Source organism: Sus scrofa, chromosome 13 (genome assembly GCF_000003025.6).
Source record: "Sus scrofa isolate TJ Tabasco breed Duroc chromosome 13, Sscrofa11.1, whole genome shotgun sequence".
Classification (NCBI taxonomy): domain Eukaryota; kingdom Metazoa; phylum Chordata; class Mammalia; order Artiodactyla; family Suidae; genus Sus; species Sus scrofa.
The window spans coordinates 83,533,705-83,556,448 of record NC_010455.5 but is presented as its reverse complement, the minus strand read 5'-3'; the positions used below and the strand labels follow the sequence as shown (position 1 = coordinate 83,556,448).

Below are 22,744 nucleotides of genomic sequence, written 5' to 3'. Positions count from 1 at the left end.
TGGTGTTAGCATGAGCTGCAGCATAGGTCATGGATGCGGCTCATATCTGGTGTGACTGTGGCACAGGCTGGCAACTGCAGCATTGATTTGACCCCTAGCCTAGGAACTTCCATGTACTGCAGGTTTGGTCCTAAAAAGCAAAGAAAAAAAATAATTAGGTTTAAGACCAATTTGAGTTCTTTCTTGTAACAACCTAATATGGCCATGTGAACCCTGTTTCTTAGTCCTTCCAGAGGACATGGGATACTCACATTTGCATGTATTCTGCTTTTTTTTTATTACTCAAATGAATTTATCACATCTGTAGTTGTATAATGATCATAACAATCTGATTTCACAGGATTTCCATCCCATAACCCAAGCACATCCCCCCACTCCCCAAACTGTCTCCTCTGGAGACCAGAAGTTTTTCAATGTCTGTGAGTCAGCATCTGTTTTGCAAAGTTCAGTCTGTCCTTTTTTCAGATTCCACGTGTCAGTGAAAGCATTTGATGTTGGTGTCTCATCGTATGGCTGACTTTACTTACCATGATAATTTCTAGGTCCATCCATGTTGCTAAAAATGCCGGTATTTCACTCCTTTAAATGGCTGAGTAATATTCCATTGTGTATATGTACCACATCTTCTTGATCCACTCCTCTGTTGATGGACATTTAGGTTGTTTCCATGTCTTGGCTATTGTAAATAGTGCTGCAATGAACATCAGAGTACATGTGCCTTTGCGAGTCATGGTTTTCTCTGGATAGATGCCCAGGAGTGGAATTGCTGGATCAAATGGTAGTTCTATTTTGAGTTTTCTGAGGCATCTCCATACTGCTTTCCACAGTGGTTGCACCAATTTTCATTCCCACCAACAGTGTACTAGGGTTCTTTTTTCTGCACACCATCTCCAGCACTTATTGTTTGTAGACTTTTTGATGATGGCCATTCTGGCTGGTGTAAGATGGTACCTCATAGAGGTTTTGATTTGCATTTCTCTAATAATGAGTGATGTTGAACATCTTTTCATGTGTTTTTTGGCCATCTGTATGTCTTCTTTGGAGAACTGTCTGTTTAGATCTTCTGCCCATTTTCTTGTTTGTTTTTTTGATATGGAGCTGCGGAAGGTGTTAATAAATTTTGGAGATGAATCCCTTGTCAGTTGATTCACTTGCAAAGATTTTCTCCCATTCTGTGGGTTGTCTTTTTGTGTTGTTTAGGGTTTCCTTTGCTGTGCAGAAGCTTTGAAGTGTGATTAGGTCCCATTTGTTTATTTTTGTTTTTATTGTCAATACTCTAAGAGGTGGATCTGAGAAGATGTTGCTGTCGTTTATGTTAGAAAGTATTTGGCCTATGTTTTCCTCTAACAGTTTTGTAGTGTTTGGTCTTATATCTAGGTCTTGAATCCATTTGGAGTTTATTTTTGTGTATGGTGTTAGGGAGTGTTCTAGTTTCATTCTTTTCCATGTGGCTGTGCAGTTTTCCCAGCACCACTTACTGAACAAGCTGTCCTTTCTCCATTGTATATCCTTGCCTCCTTTGTCATAGATGAGTTGGCTGTAGGTGCATGGGTTTAATTCTGGGCTTTCTATCCTGTTCCACTGATCTATATTTCTTTGTGCCAGTACCATGTGGTTTTGATGATTGTTGCTTTGTAGTATAGTCTGAAGTCCGGGAACCTGATTCCTCCAGCTCCATTTTTCTTTCTCAGGATGTCTTTGGCTATTCTGGGTCTTTTGTGCCTCCAAACAAACTTTAAAATATTTTGTTCTGTGAAAAATGCCCTTGGTAATTTGGTAGGGATTGCATTGAATCTGTATATTGCCTTAGGTAGTATAGTCATTTTAATAATATTAACTCTTCCAATCCACAAGCATGGTATATCTTTCCATCTATTTGTGTCATCTTTGATTTCTTTCATCAGTGTCTTATAGTCTTCAGAGTACAGCTCTTTTGTCTCTTTAGGTAGGTTTACTCCTAGGTATTTTATTCTTTTGGATGTGATGGTAAACGGGATTGCTTCCCTAATTTCTTTTTCTGCTCTTTCATTGTTAGTGTATAGAAATGCTGTCGATTTCTGTGTATTAATTTTGTATCCTGCAACTTTGCCAAATTCATGGGTGAGCTCTAACAGTTTTCTGGTAGAGTCTTTAGGATTCTCTAGATATAGTACCATGTCATCTGCAAATAGGGATAGTTTTACTTCTTCCTTTCCAACTTGGATTCCTTTTATTTCTTTTACTTCTCTGATTGCCATGGCTAGAACTTCCAAAACTATGTTGAAGAGTAGTGGCGAGAGCAGACATCCTTGTCTTGTTCCTGATCTCAGCGAGAATTCTTTCAGCTTTTCACCATCAAGAATGATGTTCACTGTGGGTTTGTCATATATGGCCTTTATCATGTTGAGGTAGGTTCCCACTATGCCCACTTTCTGAAGGGTTTTTATCAGAAATGTGTGTTGGATTTTGTCAAAGGCTTTTTCTGTGTCTATTGAGAGGATCATATGGTTTTTATTCTTCAGTTTGTTAATGTGGTGTATCACACTGATGGATTTGTGGATATTGAAGAACCCTTGCATCCCTGGGATAAATCCCACTTGATCATGATGTACAATCCTTTTAATGTATTGTTGGATGTGATTTGCTAGTATTTTGTTGGGGATTTTTGCATCTACGTTCATCAGTGAAATTGGCCTGTAGTTTTCTTTTTTGTGGTATCTTTGTCTGGCTTTGGTATCAGGGTGATGGTGGCCTCATAGAATGAGTTTGGGAGTATCCCTTCCTCTGCTATTTTTTGAAATAGTTTCAGAAGGGTAGATGTGAGCTCTTCTCTAAATGTTTGCTACAATTCGCCTGTGAAGCCATCTGGTCCTGGACTTTTGTTTGTTGGAAGTTTTTTAATCACAGTTTCAATTTCAGTACTTGTGATTGGTCCATTCATCTTTTCTATTTCATCTTGGTTTAGTCTAGGAAGATTGTAGTTTTCTAAGAATTTGTCCATTTCTTCTAGGTTTTCCGTTTTATTGGCGTATAGTTGCATATAGTAGTCTCTTACAATCCTTTGTATTTCTGTGATGTCCGTTGTTATCCACCTCTTCTCATGATTTCTGATTTTGGTGGTATAATTGTGCATGGATGATTTTGTATCTTTACTGTATATATACCTTTACTGGTGAGCCTTGTCATTTGTGGTATTTTTGTTTCTGGTTGCGGCCTTTTCTTTTCTGCCTAGAGAAGTTCCTTTAGTATTTGTTGTAAGGTTGGTTTAGTGTTGCTGAATTCTCTCAGCTTTTGCTTATCTGTGAAGCTTTTGATTTCTCCTTCAAATCTGAATGAGAGCCTTGCTGGGTAAAGTAATCTTGGTTGGAGGTTTTTCCTTTCATCACATTACATATATCATGCCACTCCCTTCTGGCCTGCAGAGTTTCTGCTGAAAAATCTGCCAATAACCTTATTGGGGTTCCCTTGTATGTTATTGGTTTCTTTTTCCTAGCTGCTTTCAGTATTTTCTCTTTGTCTTTAATTTTGGTCGGTTTGATTAATATGTGTTTTGGGGTATTCCTCCTTGGGTTCCTTTTATATGGTACTCACACTTCCTGGATTTGAGTGAGTGGTTCCTTTCTCATGTTAGGGATGTTTTCAGCTATTATCTCTTGGAATATTTTTTTCTGTCTTTCTCTCTCTCTCTTATCCTTCTGGCACCCCTATAATACAGATTTGGTGCATTTAACGTTGTCCCAGAGTTCTCTGAGACTCTCTTCATTTCTTTTCAATCTTTTTTCTGTTTTCTGTTCTGTATCCATAATTTCCACTAGTCTGTCCTCCACCTCGCTTATTTGTTCTTCTGCCTCCTGTATTCTGCTGTTTGCTGCTTTTAGTGAATTTTTTATTTCAGTTACTGTATTTTGCATCTCTTCTTGTTTAAGTTTTATATCTTGTATCTCTTTGCTCAGTGTTTCTGTAAGTTATCCATCTTTGCCTCCAGTTTATTTCCAACCTCTTGCATCATCTTCAGCATCAACAGTCTAAAGTCTTTTTCCTGGGGACTGAGAATCTCCTCATGGCTTAGCTGATTTTCCGGGGTTTTTCCTTTCTCCCTCATCTGAGTTATAGTTCTCTGTCTTTTCATTTGTATATGTTTTCAGAGTGGTGACCTTTTTGCAGACAATAGAATTGTAGCCTCTCTTACTTCTGGTGTCTGCCCCCCTTGTGGCTGAAGCTGGTAAGGGGGCTTGCTATAGGCTTCCTGATGGGAGATACTGATGCCTGCCCACTGGTAGGTGGAGCTGATTCTTATCCCTCTGGTAGATGGGGCTTTGTCTCTGGATGGGATTAGAGGCAGGGCTGTGTGCCTGAGTGTTCTTTAGGTAGCCTGTTTACTGAAGGGCAGGGATGTGATCCCACCTGGATTGTTGTTTGCCCTGGGGCTTCTCTGTGCTGATGGGTGGGGTCAGATTTCCCCCAAATGGCCACCTCCAGAGAGAGGGACGCTGCTGAATATTCCCAAGAGATTTACTTTTAGTGTCCTTTCCTCACAGCAAGTTAGATTCGCCCCCGTTTTCCCAGGATGTCCTCCAAGAACTGCAGTCAGGTTTGACCTAGATTCCTATAGAGACTTTGCTTTGCCCTGGGACCCAGTGCACGTGAAAGTCCATGTGCACCTTTTAAGAATGGGGTCTCTGTTTCCCCCAGTCCTGTGGAGCTCCTGCACGCAAGCCCCACTGGCCTTCAATGCCAGATGCTCCAGGGGCTCTTTCTCCCAGTGCCAGATCCCCGCAGGTGAGGGTTTGATGTGGGGCTCAGAACTCTCACTCCTGTAGGTGAGTCTCTGTGAACCAGTTAGTTTCCAGTCTATGGAGCTTCCCACCCAGGAGGTATGGGGTTGTTTATATCATGAAATCACCCCTCCTACCTCTTGATGTGACCTCCTCTTTTTCTTCTGGAGCAGAATATCTCTTTTAAGGTTTCTGGTCCATTTGGTTGGAGATTGCTCAGCCTTTAGTTGTGAATTTTGTTGTTTTTAGGAGAGAAGTTGAGCTCCAGTCCTTCTATTCCTCCATCTTAATCCCATCTCTGCATCTGTTCTGCTTGAAATGTGTTTATTACCTTCCTGTGTTTTCTCTCATCCCAGAAGGGAAGGGCCTTCTGTTTCATTCCTAGTAAAATTGTGGAAATGTGTGTTCCCATGCCATTACAGATTTCTCAGATGAAATCACATATTACAGAAGTATTTTCTTGAAAATTTCATTTTGGGTTTTTTTTCCTTAGGTCATTGCATAGAAATCAGTGCTATCCTATAAAAGCATTAAAAAAAAATCACACCCATATATCATTAAGGAGAAACAAGGGTGCTCTATGACAGAAAGTCCCCTTGCTAGCAAAAAGCCAACCCTGGCTTTTATGTCTATTACCCTTAAGCCTTGCTGTCAGACCACATGTGCCAGTGGCTTAGGGTAAGGATGGTTTTTTTCCAACAGTCTCCAACAATCATGTTTACCCTGTTCTGGATTAACTCATGTTCACATCTTCTGGAGAACTGGGAAGATATCCTGAAATGACTTAAGAACTTTCTTCCATTTTTTTTTGAGGGCATGACGAAGTTGGCTAGGTTGAATTGCTATGACCTATCTACAGTCTTCTATCGTGAAACACAGCTGAGAAAAAAAAAAAAAAAAAAAAAAAAAAAAAAAAAAGAGAATATCCTTCCAGAAGTAGGAGAGGCTACAACTCTATTTTCTGTAAAAAGGTCACCACACCGAAAACCTATAAAAAAGAAAAGGAACTCTGCAGATTGGGAGATTATAGCAGAGCAGACTGCTTGGGACTGGGCATTTTTTATAGATTTTTGGTACCATTTCTCACTTGTCTTAGTGGAGCCCCGACTTGCCCTGGGGAGGCACTGCCAGGTTCCTGGTCACAAGGCCCCTTGGAGTCTGTTTTCTCTGGCCAGATGTATGTCACTGCACTGACAGCTGGTACTTAGTGAATACTGATTTACAGAACACATAATCAAATGGCATAGCAAGTCCCCATACTATTCACAGACCAAAGATGAAGATAGAAAACCCTTCCCCCTCTCCATCCTTACTTCACTGCACCCCTTCCCCATGGCATGCATAAGTTCCCTGGCAGAGATCCAACTCATGCCACAGCAGTGACTATGCCAGCTCCTTAACCAGCTAGGCCACCAGTGAACTCTTTAGCTGCTCTCTTTTGACGCCCGACCTCCAGCTTACAGGTGCATACTAAGACACAGATGAGTCAATAGTCCTGCCTGTGGTAGGTTCACAGTCCACCTGGAGACAGAGAACACACCCCAGACCTCATGGGACCCTGTGGGCCCAGTAGATGCTGAGGGAGCTACTAAGAGAGGGGAGAGCAGTGGAACAGTGGTCTCTGAGCACAAAGAAGATAACGTCACCCTGAATATGGACATTGGTCGAGGTTTGGGAGGCAGGTGGGTCCATAGAGAAGGTGCACTTGGCCCAGACTTTGAAATCACGGGGAGAGGCTTTCAGGCAGGGGGTGCACATGTGATTGCATAGAGGTTGGAAAGGAAAGGGGCCGGTGTTTGCGGATAGGTAGGTTTGAGCCCAAGATACAGAGGATGGGGGGAAGATGAGACCAGAATGTCAGAGGGGTGGGCTTTATACACCATTATTCTAAGGAGTTTGGATTTCATTCTGCAGGTAGCAGGAAGCCGTTCTGTTGTTCTTTCATCCTTTTATCTGTTCAGCAGCCCTTCATTTACTGACCTGTGGTTTTTACTGGGGCAGCTTCAAACTTTCGCAAAGCAACCCAGATGCCCTGAGGCCAGGATGGCCAGGCGTCCTCATTTGCCCTGGACAGTTCTGATGTGTGCTTGTCCTTCAGGGCATCTCATGTGGTCGACCATTGTCATGGATTTTTTCATTGTTTTAGAAGAAATACAACTCCAAAGAGCTGCTTTAAAATAATCAGGGATGGTTCCCTTTGCGCGTCCATCTTCTGCCCTGGGATTGTCTGGAAATGCCTCACACACATTCTGAGTGTGCAGAGTTCTCTTCAACACACAGATAAATGTGAATGACAGAGTTGCCGTTGTGGTACAGAAGGTTAAGCATCAGTGTTGTCTCTCCTGTGGCCTGGGTTCAATCCCCCAGCCTGGGATCTTCCATATGCTGTGGGGAGTGGGGGTGGGAAAAGGGTGAATGACAACCAGTGAGAACTTGTCTCTTTCTTCCCAGCACAGCTAAGACTTTTCAAGGACAACCTTCAGGACACCCACTAATCATGTGAAATATATTGGGCATCAGCCACAAGGTTCAGCTACTCCTTCCAGTCTCAGGGAGCGGGGGGATAAGTATTTGATGCTTCTGCTCCCAGCAGCAAGGTGGTACCAGTGCTGTGGCCAGTGAGATACAAAAAGCTGTCAGGCTACCTGTTGTCTGATTCAGTGGACAACATCAGAAATATAGGTTCATGGTACGTGAAATACATGCTGAACTGTCCTGCTGTAAAATAGTCTGAGTGCTCTGGCTAGAATGCTTTTGTTATTTATTGCTTGGTGTAAATCTACCCCTTTTTTGGTTTATTTTTCTTGTCTTTTTAGGGCCGCACCCACAGCATATGGAGGTTCCCAGGCTAGGGGTCCAATCAGAGCTACATCTGCAGGCCTATACCACAGCCACAGCAGCACAGGATCCAAACCGCATCTTCGACCTATACCACAGCCCACTGCAACGCTGGATCCTTAACCCACTGATCGAGGCCAGGGATGGAACCCACATCCTCATGGGATCATAGCTGGGTTCGTTAACCACTGAGCCACAAAAGAACTCCAACCGCTCTTTGTTTTATAAATCTTTATTTGGTAGTGCTTTTTGATTTTTTTTTTTTTTTTTTTTTTTTTTTTTTTTTTTGGTAAACCCTTTCAGGAACAAATAGCTACAAAGCCAGCTCACATTTAGTGAAAAATTCAGGAGGGACTTTCCAGTTCTCGAAATAGTTGATGAGGAACGCATAATTGCTCAGAAGATTTGTCATCATTTAACGTCCATGGTAGGGTCCTGGTGACATAGCCACAGGAAGACCAGAAAAGGCACATCTGTGAAAGGGAATCCTCTATATTTAAACCTGATTTTATTTTGTAGCCCAAGCAAAACTTAAACCAGCAGCTCTTTGCCTGGTTGCCTGTCTCCCTGTCCTGGCTGGAATTTCCTCAGAGTTCGTCTTGCTCTGGGTTCTGCTTTGTTGTTGCTTCACGCTATTCCCATCTGCATTCCCCACCCCCCCACAGATGTGAATTCAGTAGCCCTCTCAGTGCTGAGTGGCCCTGCCACAGCCGCCTTCTCTCCTCTGATTTTTCTTCTCCACCTTCAAGCTTAAGACACATGACCAGCATCTTGTTCATTTCACAGCCAGGTCTTCAGTCAGAACATCTGTCTCCTTTCTTGACCCAAGCAGTACTCATGGCTGCTTGACTGCCTTCTCACCTTGTCTAACCAGCCACAGATAAAGGGGTTGGGGGGACGCTCCTGGTGGTGGTGCCAGAAGTGCCAGTTAGACTTTGCAGGGGCCACTGAATTGACAGCATGGATGGACCTTGGTGATGCATACTGAATTCGCTCACTTTTGTGATTGTTCCAAATTTTCTGTCGTCTCCCTTGTTATTCACCCTGCCTGAGATCAGGTGTTTTTTGGTGGGTATAGTACAGTGTTGATTCTTTATAGGCACCAAAAAACTTTATAGGCACCAAAAAACAGCAAAGATGTCTCCTCAGCCTCCTGTCACAGAGCTTCAGGGTGAGGACAGCAGATTTGTATCACTGTCCATTTGTAAATCAGGGTAAATTAACCCAAAGCGTCAAGCTGCGTCAAACAACCCCCTCCAAAATCTCAGTGGCCTAACACAACAAACGGTTCTTTTTTTAAATTTATTTTGTTCAGATATAGTTACAATATCATGTTAATTTCTTCTGAAGAGCAAAGCGATTCAGTTTACGTATATATGTTATTTTTCACATTCTTTTCCATTATAGTTTATCACAGGATTTTGAATATAGTTTTTTTATGAATAGTCATTTATTCGATAACTACTCTTTGAACTCCTACAATAGCCAGTTATTGGACTAGCTAAGGACAAGCTCTGATCTCTGGATTCTGTCTCTGGAGAGACAGATGATGAGTAATCTATAAAGAAATAATGTCATTATGTGGTCTACATGATCTAATGTAGCTGAGGTGCTTGGGAGAGGCCCTTTTGAATGGTAGCACTTGAGCTGCGAGTTAAGTGATGAGGTAGATAGAGGCAGATGTGAAAATTAGGGAGGAAATTGTGCTAAACAGAGGGGCCAGGCTGTGCAAAGGCAAGGCCCTGAGGTAGAGAACCAGCTCGGAGGGTTCCTTGAACAGCCAGATTGTTACATGGGAGGGAAGGAGGAGGTTGGAGAGATAGGGCTTTAACCTCTCTGCGCCTCAGTTTCTTCACCTGTAAACTGTAAAACTGGGCTAACAATATCAACTTTACAGAATTGCTGTAAGGGGTTAAATAGTATGTGCAAAGTACTGAAAAGAATACCTGACATATTTTATATAGTACCTAAGTGTATAACTATAGGATACACACACACACGATAGAATGTGTGTGTGTGCAGTGATTATTTTATTGCTCGTGCAATGGGAACGCTTTGGACAGTTTTCAGCAGAGTGTAACCCCGTCTTCACTGGTTCTGAGGGGCTGGGCTTGAGGTGATTGGGAGTTTCCACCTTCCTTCCAGACATGAGGGTATAAATTTTTTTTTTTTTCCCCATAAAATCCCCAACCAAAAAAAATTCTTTTTGTCAAAGCATCACATGTTATTTCCATGAATCAAAACGTATATTTTCCAAATGTGTATAAGATTCCTTTTTTTTTTTTTGTCTTTTTTTGTCTTTTCTAGGGCCACGCCTGCGGTATATGGAGGTTCCCAGGCTAGGGGTCTAATCGGAGCTGTAGCTGCTGGTCTACACCACAGCCACAGAAACAAGGGATCCGAGCTGCGTCTGCAACCTACACCACAGCTCACGGCAACACCGGATCCTTAACCCACTGAGTGAGGCCAGAGATGGAACCCGCAACCTCATGGTTCCTAGTCGGATTCATTAACCACTGAGCCATGACGGGAACTCCCTAAGATTCCATTTTTAAAAAGAGAAATGTGTATATATATATTATGTATATAATATGCTTGAGTAAGATCTTGAAGCTTCTGATTTATCCTCCTCTTGAAGTATAGTCAAATATTTGTGCATAATTTGTACATAAATTTCTCTGGATTACATTTGGTGGTATAAGTGAGTTGACACAGAGCTGCCAAGCCTCTTGAACTTTATGTAAATAAAATGTGACCTGCATTTTAGAACATACTTTCCCAAAGGTCTATTTGTGGAAGAGGCAACTCTTAGAAGATTAAAACGAGGGCTTTCCAAAAAAATCAGACAGGCTGCAGAAACAGATCTTTTTACTCAAATAGTAAATGATGTGTTGGGGGAAGAAGAGCTGCAGACACAAAGGAGCGTTGCCACTTCTTCAGAAATCTACGCCTCCACACAGAAGAAACTGGCTTCTATTTGCATTTGTTCATAGTATCCTGAAAATGCAAACCACCGGCTTAGAATGCAGCTCCCCGTTCATTCTCTGGCAGCAGGCCTGGCACTGGCATCGAGCAACTTGGCACACTTGCCTGTGACCGGATGGACATCCCCAGGGCTGTGGGGTGAGCTGAGGTCATTGTTGCAGAGCTGGGTTTTGGCCCACATAGGACTCGGCTACTAATCTCGAAAAACACAGGGTTATTTTTACAGGCAGATAATGAATCCCCCGCTGAATATAATCTCACAAATCAGTAACCTTTTCTAATTTGCTACCCCAAAAAGTGTCTGCATTGAGTTTCTGCAGTAAGTATTAGCATTTACAGGCAATTTGGGATATAAATTTTCCCCAAAGATATGTGCCTTCTTTTTGCAAGGAGTGACCTAGAAAGCGGGACATTCATTCTGGAGTTTTGCTGCTGGATGGAGTATGAGATGTTAGAACCCAGGAGGTGGAGCCACCCAGTAGGTGCCTTGTTCAGCATTTGTGCAAAGAAGCTGATTGCATTTAGCTCTTGATGGCTTCGTTTATTTAGTAAGTCTTGATGATGTTGCTCTGCTTGGGGCCCTGCACTGTCCAGGAGCTGCAGATGCAACAGTGACCATGGCAGGAAGGATCCTTAGCCTCTAGAGCTCCATCTTTCAGGGTAAACAGACAGGAGGCAAGTAAGTGGGTTGAGCCATCCAGTGCTCAGAGACCCCAGGGGTAGGCTTCCCCAGCATTTGTGTTCACTTCTTTGCACAAATGCTAAACAAATGCTAACTGGACAAAGACCATCCCAAGAGGAGGAGGTGGGAGGGTCTGGAAGTGGCTCTAGGAAGAGGTGACCTTGAAACTGAGACCCTAAGCCTAAGTAAGAGAAAGGCAGAAGTGGAAAAGTGTTCTAGGCAGACCTGTGTTGTTGTTTTTTAAAATGTCTCCCCCTTCTTTTCTTCCTCACCCTGAAAATTCAAAGATGTCCAGGTTATAAAGTGCTAGCATTATCCCATTTTCATTAATTTTTAAAACAGACAGGAAAACACAGCTATGCATTTTGCATTGCACACATGTCCATGTATATCAAAGTATTTGGGAATGGCACAGAAGGAAACTCAGTAAATTTGACAGTGGTTGCTTCTGAGAAAGGAGGGGGAATGAGGCTGGAGATGGGGATGGAAGAAAACTCATTTTATCTGAAATTATGTATTTACTTTATTAAAGGAGACTTAAAAATTGCGTTGACAGAATGTTAACAATCAATTCTGGAGGCTTGGTACCCAGGTGATTGCTATATTACTCTTGATCTCTTTGTGCTTTTTAAAAATATCCTTAGCAAAGAAAAATCAAGGGTAGATTCTTCAAGTGGAAGTCATCTTCAGAGAATACACTTGCCAAAATCCTTTATTTAGAACGACAACCCAGGAACTCTTAGCGAAGGTCACATCACAGGGCAGCAGACAATCTTGAAGAACAGCTGTTGAGCTATCACCAAAGGGTTTGCTACAGTGTGCATCTCACTTGCAGTAGAATTTCTCTTTCATCATCACTGTGAGATGGCATTTGTCTGGGTCCAGTAGACCCACCATAGGTACAGACCTCCCCTGCAGTCCTTCTTCAAAAGAGTTTTTGTCAGAGTTGTTGGGTTTTGTGTTCAAAATTGCAATGATAGGACGTAACCTTATTTCTGTTGCTGATATATTTGTGTCTTGTTCTCAGAGAAGCTTCAACTTTTTATTGCATCAGGACCAAATAAAGAACATTTGAGAAGGACCGATTTGTCCCATTGGGGATGAATATTGAAGGCCTGGATTCCAAATCAGCAGCCTGACTACAGGAATGAATCTCCATGATTTTCTCAGTGTCAGAGAATTGAGAAATTACCAATGAAACAGGACTATGATGCCCTGTGTCTCTCCTGGTCACAATCATCTAAAGACCCTAGGGCAGTCTGCCTCATTTCTTACACTCTAGCTCCTGGCTAATAATGGTCACTGTCTTCCATACCCTTCCTTGTCATAATTCGCAGTAATTTCAATATCTTCATGGATGATCTTTTGGGGACTTTAGCCTCCTTTTCTCCAATGAGCTTATCTTGCAACACTCCTCAGCCCCCTATTCCATTGTTGTTATCCTTGCCTCCACCACGATCTGGGTTGTTCCTGTCCTCACCCCACTGAGTACCGATTTCTCTCCTTACCCAGCTTGGATTCCATGGTCCGACCATTATGGTCATTCCCCTGCCTATGTCCTTTTTCCCTCTGTAGCCCCCACTTAGCAAATACCACTCCACCTCCCCTGCCTCCCACCCACCACCATTTAAAGTCAACTCTGCTCACTCTGCACCTCCACCCAGGGAGCTGAATGTGGTTGGGGGAGAAAAAAACATGACTATGCAGAGGAATCACTTTTTTTTCTTTTTATTGATTATAGCTGATGTACAATATTATATTAGTAACAGATGTACAGTGTACTGATTCACGGTTGTTAAAGGTTACACTCCATTTATAGTTATTATAAAATATTGCCTATATTCCCTGTGTTCTATGATATATCCTTGTAACTTGTTTATTTTATGCATAACAGTTTATACCTCTTTTTGAGGGGGGTTGGCAGATTCCCAGGCTAGGGGTCAAGTTGGAGCTGCAGCTGCCGGACTACACCACAGCCACAGCAACAAGGGATCCAAGCCGTGTCTGTGACCTACACTACAGCTCACGGCAACAACGGATCCTTAACCCACTGATCAGGGCCAGGGATTGAACCCAAATCCTAATGGATGCTAGTCAGGTTCATTATTGCTGAGCCACAGCGGGACCTCCCAGTTGATACCTCTTAATCTCCTACCCTATCTTGTTCCTCCCACTTTCTTGTTCTCTCTGTATGTGAGCCTATTTCACTTTTTACTTTTTAGGGCCATACTCACGGCATATGGAGGCTCCCAGGCTAGGGGTCAATTCAGATCTGTAGCCGCCAGCCTACACCACAGCCACAGGAACACAAGATCCAAGCCGCATCTGTGACCTACACCACAGCTCACGGCAATGCTGGATCCTTAACCCACTGAACAAGGCCAGGGATTGAACCCGCAACCTCATGGTTCTTAGATTCGTTTCCACTGCACCACGATGGGAAGTCCCTCCTTTTGTTATATCTACTAGTTTGTTTAATTTTTCTTTAGATTCCACATATAAGTGATATCAAAGAGTATTTGTCTTTTTCTGTTGGACTTACTTCACCTAGCATAATACTCTCCAAATCCATCCATGTTGTTGCAAATGGCAAAATTTCACCCTTTTTTATGGTTAAATAGTATTCCATTATATATTACATATACCACATGTTCTTTATCCATTCATCTATTAATGCATTCTGAGGTTGCTTGCATATCTTAGCCATTATAAATAATGCTCTCATGAACTTTAGGGTGCATGTAGCTTTTTAAATTAGTGTTTTCATTTTTTTCATAGAAATACCCAGGAGTGGAATTGCTGGGTCATATGGTAGAGAGGACTAACTTATATTTATTTATTTTTTTTTAGGGCCACACCTGCAGCATATAGAGGTCCCCAGGCTAGGGGTCGAATTGGAACTGCAGCTGCTGGCCTATGCCACAGCCATACCAATGCAGGATCTGAGCCAGGTCTTCAACCTACACCACAGCTCAGGGCAACGCCAGATCCTTAATCCACTGAGCGAGGCCAGGGATCGAACCCACATCCTCATGGGTACTAATCAGATTTGTTTCTGCTGAGCTATGACGGGGACTCCAGGGAGGACTTACTTTTAGATCATTTACTTCAAATGGACCTTCTGCACTCATGGCAGCCCTGCTGCATCTCACTAATCTATTTACACACCTACTCCTCTGTTCTTAAACTCCCAGTAACTTCTCCTCATCCTCTCTTGCTACAGATGACCTTGTTTCCTATTTTCCAAAGGAAAGCAAAGCAGTCTGAAGAATGGTTTCACGTGCTGTCACAACCCTGTGTACTAACCCACCTGCATCTGCCTGCCTTCCTCTCACTGGGCAGAACTGTCTGTGCTCCTATCTAAGGCTGCTCCTTCCATCTTCGACTTAGATCAAATCTCCCTTTGCCCACTCAATGACATTTCTCTAGCAATTCTCCCTTTCCTTTACTTGATCAGTTTCGCTCTCTCTATAGAATTTGTCCCATTGGCGTGAAAACCTGGCTGAATAGAGCCCATTTTGAAATCCTATCTTGGAGTTCCCTGGTGGCTCAGTGGGTTAAGGATCCATATTGTTACTGGTATAACTTGGGTCACCCCTGTGGCGTGGGTTTATTCCCCGGTGCCAGAACTTTCACACTTTGTGGGTGAGGGCAAAGAAAAACCCCTGTCTTGACCTCACCTCCCCTTCCAGCTACAGCTACCCCCATATGATTCTATCTTTCCAGCTCAACTCCTTGAAAGGCTTGTCTGTATTATCACCAGTCTTTCACTCCATTTTCTCTTTGCTTTTTTTTTTTTTTTTTGCTTTTTAGGGCCACACCCACAGCACATAGAGGTTCCCAGGCTAGGGGTCTACATGTAATCGGAGCTACAGCTGCCAACCTACACCACAGCCACAGCAAGGCCAGATCCGAGCCATGTCTGTGACCTACACCACAGCTCATGGCAACGCCAGATCCTAACCCACCAAGTGAGGCCAGAGATGGAACTGGCAACCTCATGGTTCCTAGTTGGATTCATTTCCACTGCACCACAATGGGAACTCCATTCATTTTCCCTTGATCCTGATCTTCTCTTATCTCTTATCAGGCTTTGTCCCTACTGCTCCCCCACAACAGCCTTGTTGGAGTCAGCAGTGACCTCTGGTTGCTAAATCCAGTGGTCATTTCTCAGTCCTCATCTTCCTGACTCAACAGCAGCACTTGACTTAGTCAACCCATCTTTCATCCGTGACTCACTGTCTTCACCCGGCTTCTGGGCACCACATTCTTCGAGTTGCCTCCTACTTACTGACTCAGCCTTTATGGTGGTTGGACCTCATCGGGAAGGCCTGATGACATTGGAATGCCCCAGGTCTCCATCCTTAGATCCCTTCCCTTTATCATCTACACTCATTCTGTGGCTGGATGAGTCTTATAGCTCTGAATTGCCCTCCATAGAGTTTATATATTTCCAAAAATTTGTCATTTTTCATGCAAGGATAATCCTAATCAAATTAATTTAGTTTAAAATGTTTTTCCTGGAGTTCCCACTGTGGTGAAGTGGGATTGGCAGCATCTTGTTTGGGAGTGCTGGGATGCAGCTTCAATTCCCAGCCTGGCACAGTGGGTTAAGGATCTGGTGTTGCTTCAGGTTCGGCTTAGGTCATGACTGCAGCTCAGATCTGATCCTGGCTGGGGAACTCCATAGGCCATGGGGCAGCCAAAAAAATGAAAAAGAAAAAAATGTTTTCCCTGGCTTAGAATTTTTCCTCTTTTTATTTTTTATTAAGCTATAATTGATTTATAATGTTGCGCTAATTTCTGCTATATAGCAAAGTGACTCAGCTATACATATATATATGTATATATATACACACATTCTTTTTTAAAATTTATTTTCCATCATAGTCTATCCCAGAGGATTGTATTTAGTTCCCTGTGCTATACAGAACTTTGCTGTTTATCCATTCAAATTGTAATAGTTTGCATCTATTAACCCCAAACTCCCAGTCCATCCCACTCCCTCTCCCCTCCCCTTTGGCAACCACAAGTCTGTTCTCTATGTCTTCGAGTCTCTTTTGTAGATAGTTTCATTTGTGTCACATTTTAGATTCACATATAAGTGATTTCACGTGGTATTTGTCTTTCTCCTGACTTGCTTTACCTGTATGAGAGTCTCTGGTGCCATCCATGTTGCTGTGAATGGCATTATTCCTTTCTTTTTTTATGGCTGAGTGATATTCCATTGTATATTTACTTTATCCAGTTGTCTGTTGATGGACATTGAAGTTGCTTCCATATCTTGGCTATTGTAAATAGTGCTGAATTGAACGTTGGGGTACATGTATTTAATTCATGTTTTTTGAATTTTTTGAATTCATGTTTTTTCAATATTTTTTGAATTATGGTTTCTTCCAGATATATGCCCAGAAGTGGGATTTCTGGATCATTTGGTAGTTCTATATTTAGTGTTCTGAGGAACTTCCATACTGTTTTCCATAGTAGTTTTGCCCATTTACCTTCCCACCAACGGTGTAGAAAGGTTCCCTTTTCTCCACACCCTCTCCAGCATTTATTTGTAGACTTACTAATGATGGCCATTCTGACTAGTGTGAGGTGGTACCTCATTATAGTTTTGAGTTGAATTTCTCTAATAATTAGCCATGTTGAGCATCTTTTCATGTCCTTACTGGCCATCCGTATGTCTTATTCAGAAAAATGTCTATTTAGTTCCTCTGCCCATGCCCATTTTTCTTTTTCTTGTTTTTTTTTGCTTTTTTTGCTTTTTAGTGCCACACCTGCAGCATATGGAAGTTCCCAGGCTAGATTCCCAGGTGGAATCAGGGCCTCAGCTGCCAGCCTGCATCACAGCCCACAGCCATGTGGGATCCAAGCCACATCTGCAACCTATACCACAGCTCATGGCAATACCAGATCCTTTAACTCACTGAGTGAGGCCAGGGGTTGAGCGTGCATCCTCATGGATACTAGTTAGGCTTGTTAACTCTAAGCCACAAGAGGAACTCCCTGCCCTTTTTTCAACTGAGTTGTTTGGTTTTTGTTGTTGAGTTATATGAGTTGTTTGTATATTTTGGAGATTAAGCCCTTATTGGTCACATTCTCTGCAACTATTCTCTCCCATTCCATATGTTGTCTTTTTATTTTTTATTTTTATTTTTTATAGTTTCCTTTGCTGTGCACACTGGCTGGGAATTTTTCAACTAATTCACAGAAAGCTTGCTTATATTCAAGGTTACAGATGTAGCATCACATTTTGATAATTTTCTGATCATGGGATAGAGATTGTATGTGAAAAAACAAATCAAAAAAACAATTAAAGATGTGGTATATATACACAATGGAATACTACTCAGCCATAAAAAAGAATGACATAATGCCATTTGCAGCAACATGGATGGAACTAGAGAATCTCATACTGAGTGAAATGAGCCAGAAAGTCAAAGACAAATACCATATGATATCACTTATAACTGGAATCTAATATCCAGCACAAATGAACATCTCCTCAGAAAAGAAAATCATGGACTTGGAGAAGAGACTTGTGGCTGCCTGATGGGAGGGGGAGGGAGTGGGAGGGATCGGGAGCTTGGGCTTATCAGACACAACTTAGAATAGACTTACAAGGAGATCCTGCTGAATAGCATTGAGAACTTTGTCTAAATACTCATGTTGCAACAGAAGAAAGGGTGGGGGGAAAATGTAATTGTAATGTATACATGTAAGGATAACCTGACCCCCTTGCTCTACAGTGGGAAAATAAAAAAAAAAAAATTATTAAAAAATTACATTTTACAAAAGCTATCTCAGAATGCTTAAAAATTAAATTGCATTTTCTGCTATCAGCTTCTTAGTCTATGGCTTTAGAGCTTCTGATATTCACACTTAAGCTTCCAGCATTTAGAATGCAACCATGGCAAAGCCAAAATATCCCCCTTTTCGTGACTATACTGTTACAGTGTCTCCGTTAGGGTGTGTATTGTTTGACAAAAAAAAAAAAAAAAAAAAAAAGGGCAGATAGCACTGAAACACTTCTTATCATCAGAAAAAAAATTCATGGCACTCACCAACATGGGGAACTTACCAACATGGAGAAGCCATATGTATGTAAAAGCACCTGTTGATCCTTGAGTCTGAGACAGTTAATTAAGATGAATATAAACCAACCAGTGTTGCTTGTGAGATTTTTTTAAATCGCTGATGTTTGTCATCTGTAAGTTTTTACAGGATGAATCTTATGCTATTAAGTGTGAAACAAATCTGATCAAGACTATGCATAAACAGCTTGGATGAGGAAATTCAAAGATAGTGTGAACTGGGAAAGAAACAGGGCTTATATAAGAATCCTTCCAAATGCTTTTGTAATCATTTTTTTTCTACGTAGTGAGGGAATAGGGAGGAATGCATTATATGGAGGAAATTATGGTGAACAAAATCTTTTGAGAAGGTGAAAACACACCTTTTTAATCAGTGTATTGTGTTTCAAGGCTGCTTGGTATATACAGTTTTCACCTAGAAAACAAACAAATGAAAAGTCACTGGCTTTGAGAAGAGATAATTCAACAAGTACTCAATCTAATCAGTATAGATAGTTAATCTGGATTTTTCAGGACCCAGAGTTAATTATCTATAAATTAACTGCACAATTGTCAAATCACCCCTTCAGTCTGAACTTCATAGAAACATTCTATATCTTGAGATTGTCCAATTGTATTATTTGAGAGAAATGACATTTCAAATGTTTCCAAGCAATATCTCTGGGTGCCATGGTGTTTTAGAACATGCAAATGTGTGGTGATGTTCAATCAGGCTTGGTATTCTTTGTAAGCAATGACTTATCAGTGACTGAGACTGGTCCAATTTTTGCAGCTTTGTTGAGACAAACGCCTTAGGAATAAGATCTCTAGAGAATTTGGAATTTATCGAAAAAGCACAGATACTTAGATTTTATTAGGAATGCATTATGGTAGAAACCCTTTCCTGGCTTAGTTCAGAGGAAAGAAAAAGCAGCATCTCAGGTATCATACTATTATCTGCTCATTTTAGTAATTGGCTAGATAGGAATGCTTCAGATGTTTTCATGACATGGTTTTTCCACTTGGCCCTTTTCTTGGCAGGTTCCCGAGGGAAAAGTAGTAGTTCTTAATTTCCGATTCATAGACCTGGAGAGTGACAACCTGTGTCGCTATGACTTTGTGGATGTATACAACGGCCACGCCAACGGCCAGCGCATTGGCCGTTTCTGCGGCACATTCCGGCCTGGAGCCCTCGTGTCCAGCGGCAACAAGATGATGGTGCAGATGATTTCTGACGCCAACACAGCTGGGAATGGCTTCATGGCCATGTTCACTGCCGCTGAGCCCAATGAAAGAGGTACTGTATCTGCATAACAACAATAATAAGGCCTCAGAATTATTGAATGTCTACTGTGTGCCAGACACTGTTCTAGGTACCTTACATGGATTTATTAATCTAAAGTTTAAGAGTTCTTCTCAGAGAGCTAAGAAATGCTGCCTAATCAGTGAGACCAATAAAAAATCAGATGTAAATGTAAAAATTCAAGTAAAATAAAAAATCAAATGTAAAAATTCAAATGTTGGAGTTCCTATCATGGCACAGAGGAAATGAATCTAACTAGGAACCATGAAGTTCCAGGTTTGATCCCTGGCCTCTCTCAGTGGGTTAAGGATCTAGCATTTTCGTGAGCTGTGGTGTAGGTTGCAGACGAGGCTCGGATCTGGCATTGCTATGGCTGTGGTGTAGGCCGGCAGCTATTGCTCCAATTCAACTCCTAGCCTGGGAATCTCCATATGCCTCGGGTGAGGCCCTAAAAACCAAAAAAAAAAAAAAAAAAAAAAAAATCAAATGTAGAAATTCATCAGGTAAAACTGCATAGAAATAGAGACACTTCACCCTGTTGCAGTCCGCTCTTAGAAATAGTCAGGGCCGGGAGTTCCCGTCGTGGCGCAGTGGTTAACGAATCCGACTAGGAACCATGAGGTTGCGGGTTCGGTCCCTGCCCTTGCTCAGTGTGTTAAGGATCCGGCGTTGCCGTGAGCTGTGGTGTAGGTTGCAGACGCGGCTCGGATCCCGCGTTGCTGTGGCTCTGGCGTAGGCTGGTGGCTACAGCTCCGATTGGACCCCTAGCCTGGGAACCTCCATATGCCGCGGGAGCGGCCCAAGAAATAGCAACAACAACAACAACAACAACAAAAAAAAAAAAAAAAAAAAAAAGAAATAGTCAGGGCCGATGGTTCCCCTACCTTCTGTGTGCACTTGTATCATATGCTTTTGCAATAACTTTTCAAATATGTAAGTGGAATCATACATTCATATTGTTTCACAAATTTTACTTTTCACCTATTACTACAAGTTGGAATATTTTTGTGTCAGTACATGCAAGCTCCTGAGAGTGGAAACCTCTACCCTTGGAGGACACCTGCAGTGGTTAAGATCTTTAAATTTGCAGCCTTTTGCCTGAGGGCACTTCCCTAATCTTTTCTTGCCTTGGGCTATAGCGCAACATCATTGGTTTGAGATATTAGCGTACAGAATCCGGGGCTGACAGAGCAGCCAAAACACTTAAGAGGAAATCCTGCCTTAGAGCTACTAAAAAATTCACAGACACACACACACACACACACACACACACACACACACACACACAATCCACCCAAATCTTTGGCTAACAGCTAAACTCTGCATACATGGGGGAGAGCCCAGTTGGCCTGGCACAAAATTATCATATAGAATGTGAAAAAAACGAACAGAGACGATGGCTACTGCCCACTGCCAGGGCAACAGACTTTGAGCTTGGGTCTGACCAAGGTGAATGTCTGCTAGAATAAAACTCACTTTTGATGGGAACACAACTCAGTTTAGAGACTTTGTAATGTATCATTCATAATATCCAGTATCCAATCATGTGATGAAACCAAGAAAGTATTCCATATTAAAAAAAAAAAAAAAAGCAGTCCATAAAAACTGACCCCCAGGAATTCCCACTGTGGCTCACTGGGTTAAGAACCTGACTGGTATCCATGAGGATGTGGGTTCAATCCCTGGCCTCAATCACTGGGTTAAGGATCCGGCGTTGCTGGGAGCTGGTTGCTTAGGTCACAGACGAGGCTCAGATCCTGTGTTGCTGTGGCCATGGCATAGGCTTGCAGCTATAGCTCCAATTTGACCTCTAGCCTGGGCATTTCCATATGCTGAGGGTGTGGCTTTAAAAAGACCTAAAAAAAAAAAAAAAAAAAAAAAGTCAGTCCTTCCCTACTGCTCTTGGCAACTATGGCCATGCTTGACTACTTGCTTAAAGGACTGAGCGCCAAGTCACCACATTATGAAGGTACATTCTTCTGATTGTACTTAATAAATAATTCTTGGAGTACTTTTTTTGAGACTGCGAGACCATCTAATTTAGGATTTTTTTTTTTTTTTGGCTTTTTTAGGGCCATACTTGTGGTATATGGAGGGTCCCAGGCTAGGGGCTCCTGATTTAGGATTTTTGTGTCGCAGGAGTGGCCCTAAAAAGACAAAAAAAAAAAAAAAAAAGTTAAAAATTGATCCCCAAATAACTCAGAGATTGCAATTAGCAGAAAAGCACTTTAATGCAGCTATTATAAATATGTTTACAATGGATTTAAAGGGAACCATATGTGTAACAAACAGATTGAAAATCTCAGAAAAGAAACAAGCTATTTAAAAAAGAAGAAAATGGTAATACTAGAGCTGAAAGACACAGAATATAAAATTTTAAAATTTACCCGATGGGCTTATAAGCAGATTGGAAATGATAGAAGAAAAAGGCAGTGGATTTGAATAGAAATTATTCAATCTGAAAAACCAGGAATAAAAATATCAAAGAAAGAGAGCCTTGGCGACCACTGGACAATATCAAGGGGTCTAACATGTGTGTAATTTCTGTCCCAGAAGAAAAAGAGTGATAATGCAGAAAAAAATATTTCAAGAAATAATAGCTCAAGGATTTCCCATCGTGGCTCCGTGGTTAACGAAACTGAGTAGCATCCATGGGAGCGCAGGTTCAATCCCTGGCCTTGCTCAGTGGGTTAAGGATCCGGTGTTGCTGTGAGCTGTGGTGTAGGTCACAGACTCGGCTTGGATCCTGCGTTGCTGTGGTGTAGGCCAGCAGCTATTGCTCCAGTTCGACCCCTAGCCTGGGAACCTCCATATGCCTAAAAAGCAAAAAAAAAAAAAGAAAATAATAGGTTGAGGTCACCCAAATTTAGTGAAGAACATAAATTTATAGAGCCAAGAAGGTCAACAAACCCCAAGTAATACAAATAAAAATGAAGCCACACACCTAAGCACATCATAATTAAATTCTAGAAATCCAAAGATAAAGTCGTAAAATCAACCAGATAAAAACCAAATTACATACAGAGGAACAATGGTATGAAGGATAGTTTTCTTTTAATCAGAAACAGTGGAGGCAGAGGATAAAGTGCTAGAATAAAACTGTCAA

At 41.9% G+C, this 22,744-nt stretch overlaps 1 protein-coding gene across 1 annotated transcript in view; it reads left to right on the top strand.

Annotated features, from left to right (window-relative positions):
- Positions 1-22,744, top strand: part of PCOLCE2 (procollagen C-endopeptidase enhancer 2) — an 85,323-nt gene that overhangs the window by 36,481 nt on the left and 26,098 nt on the right. The window contains exon 3 of the mRNA XM_005669917.2: positions 19,377-19,632. Coding sequence (XP_005669974.1) covers positions 19,377-19,632 — 256 coding nt within the window. The remainder of the gene's footprint in view (positions 1-19,376; positions 19,633-22,744) is intronic.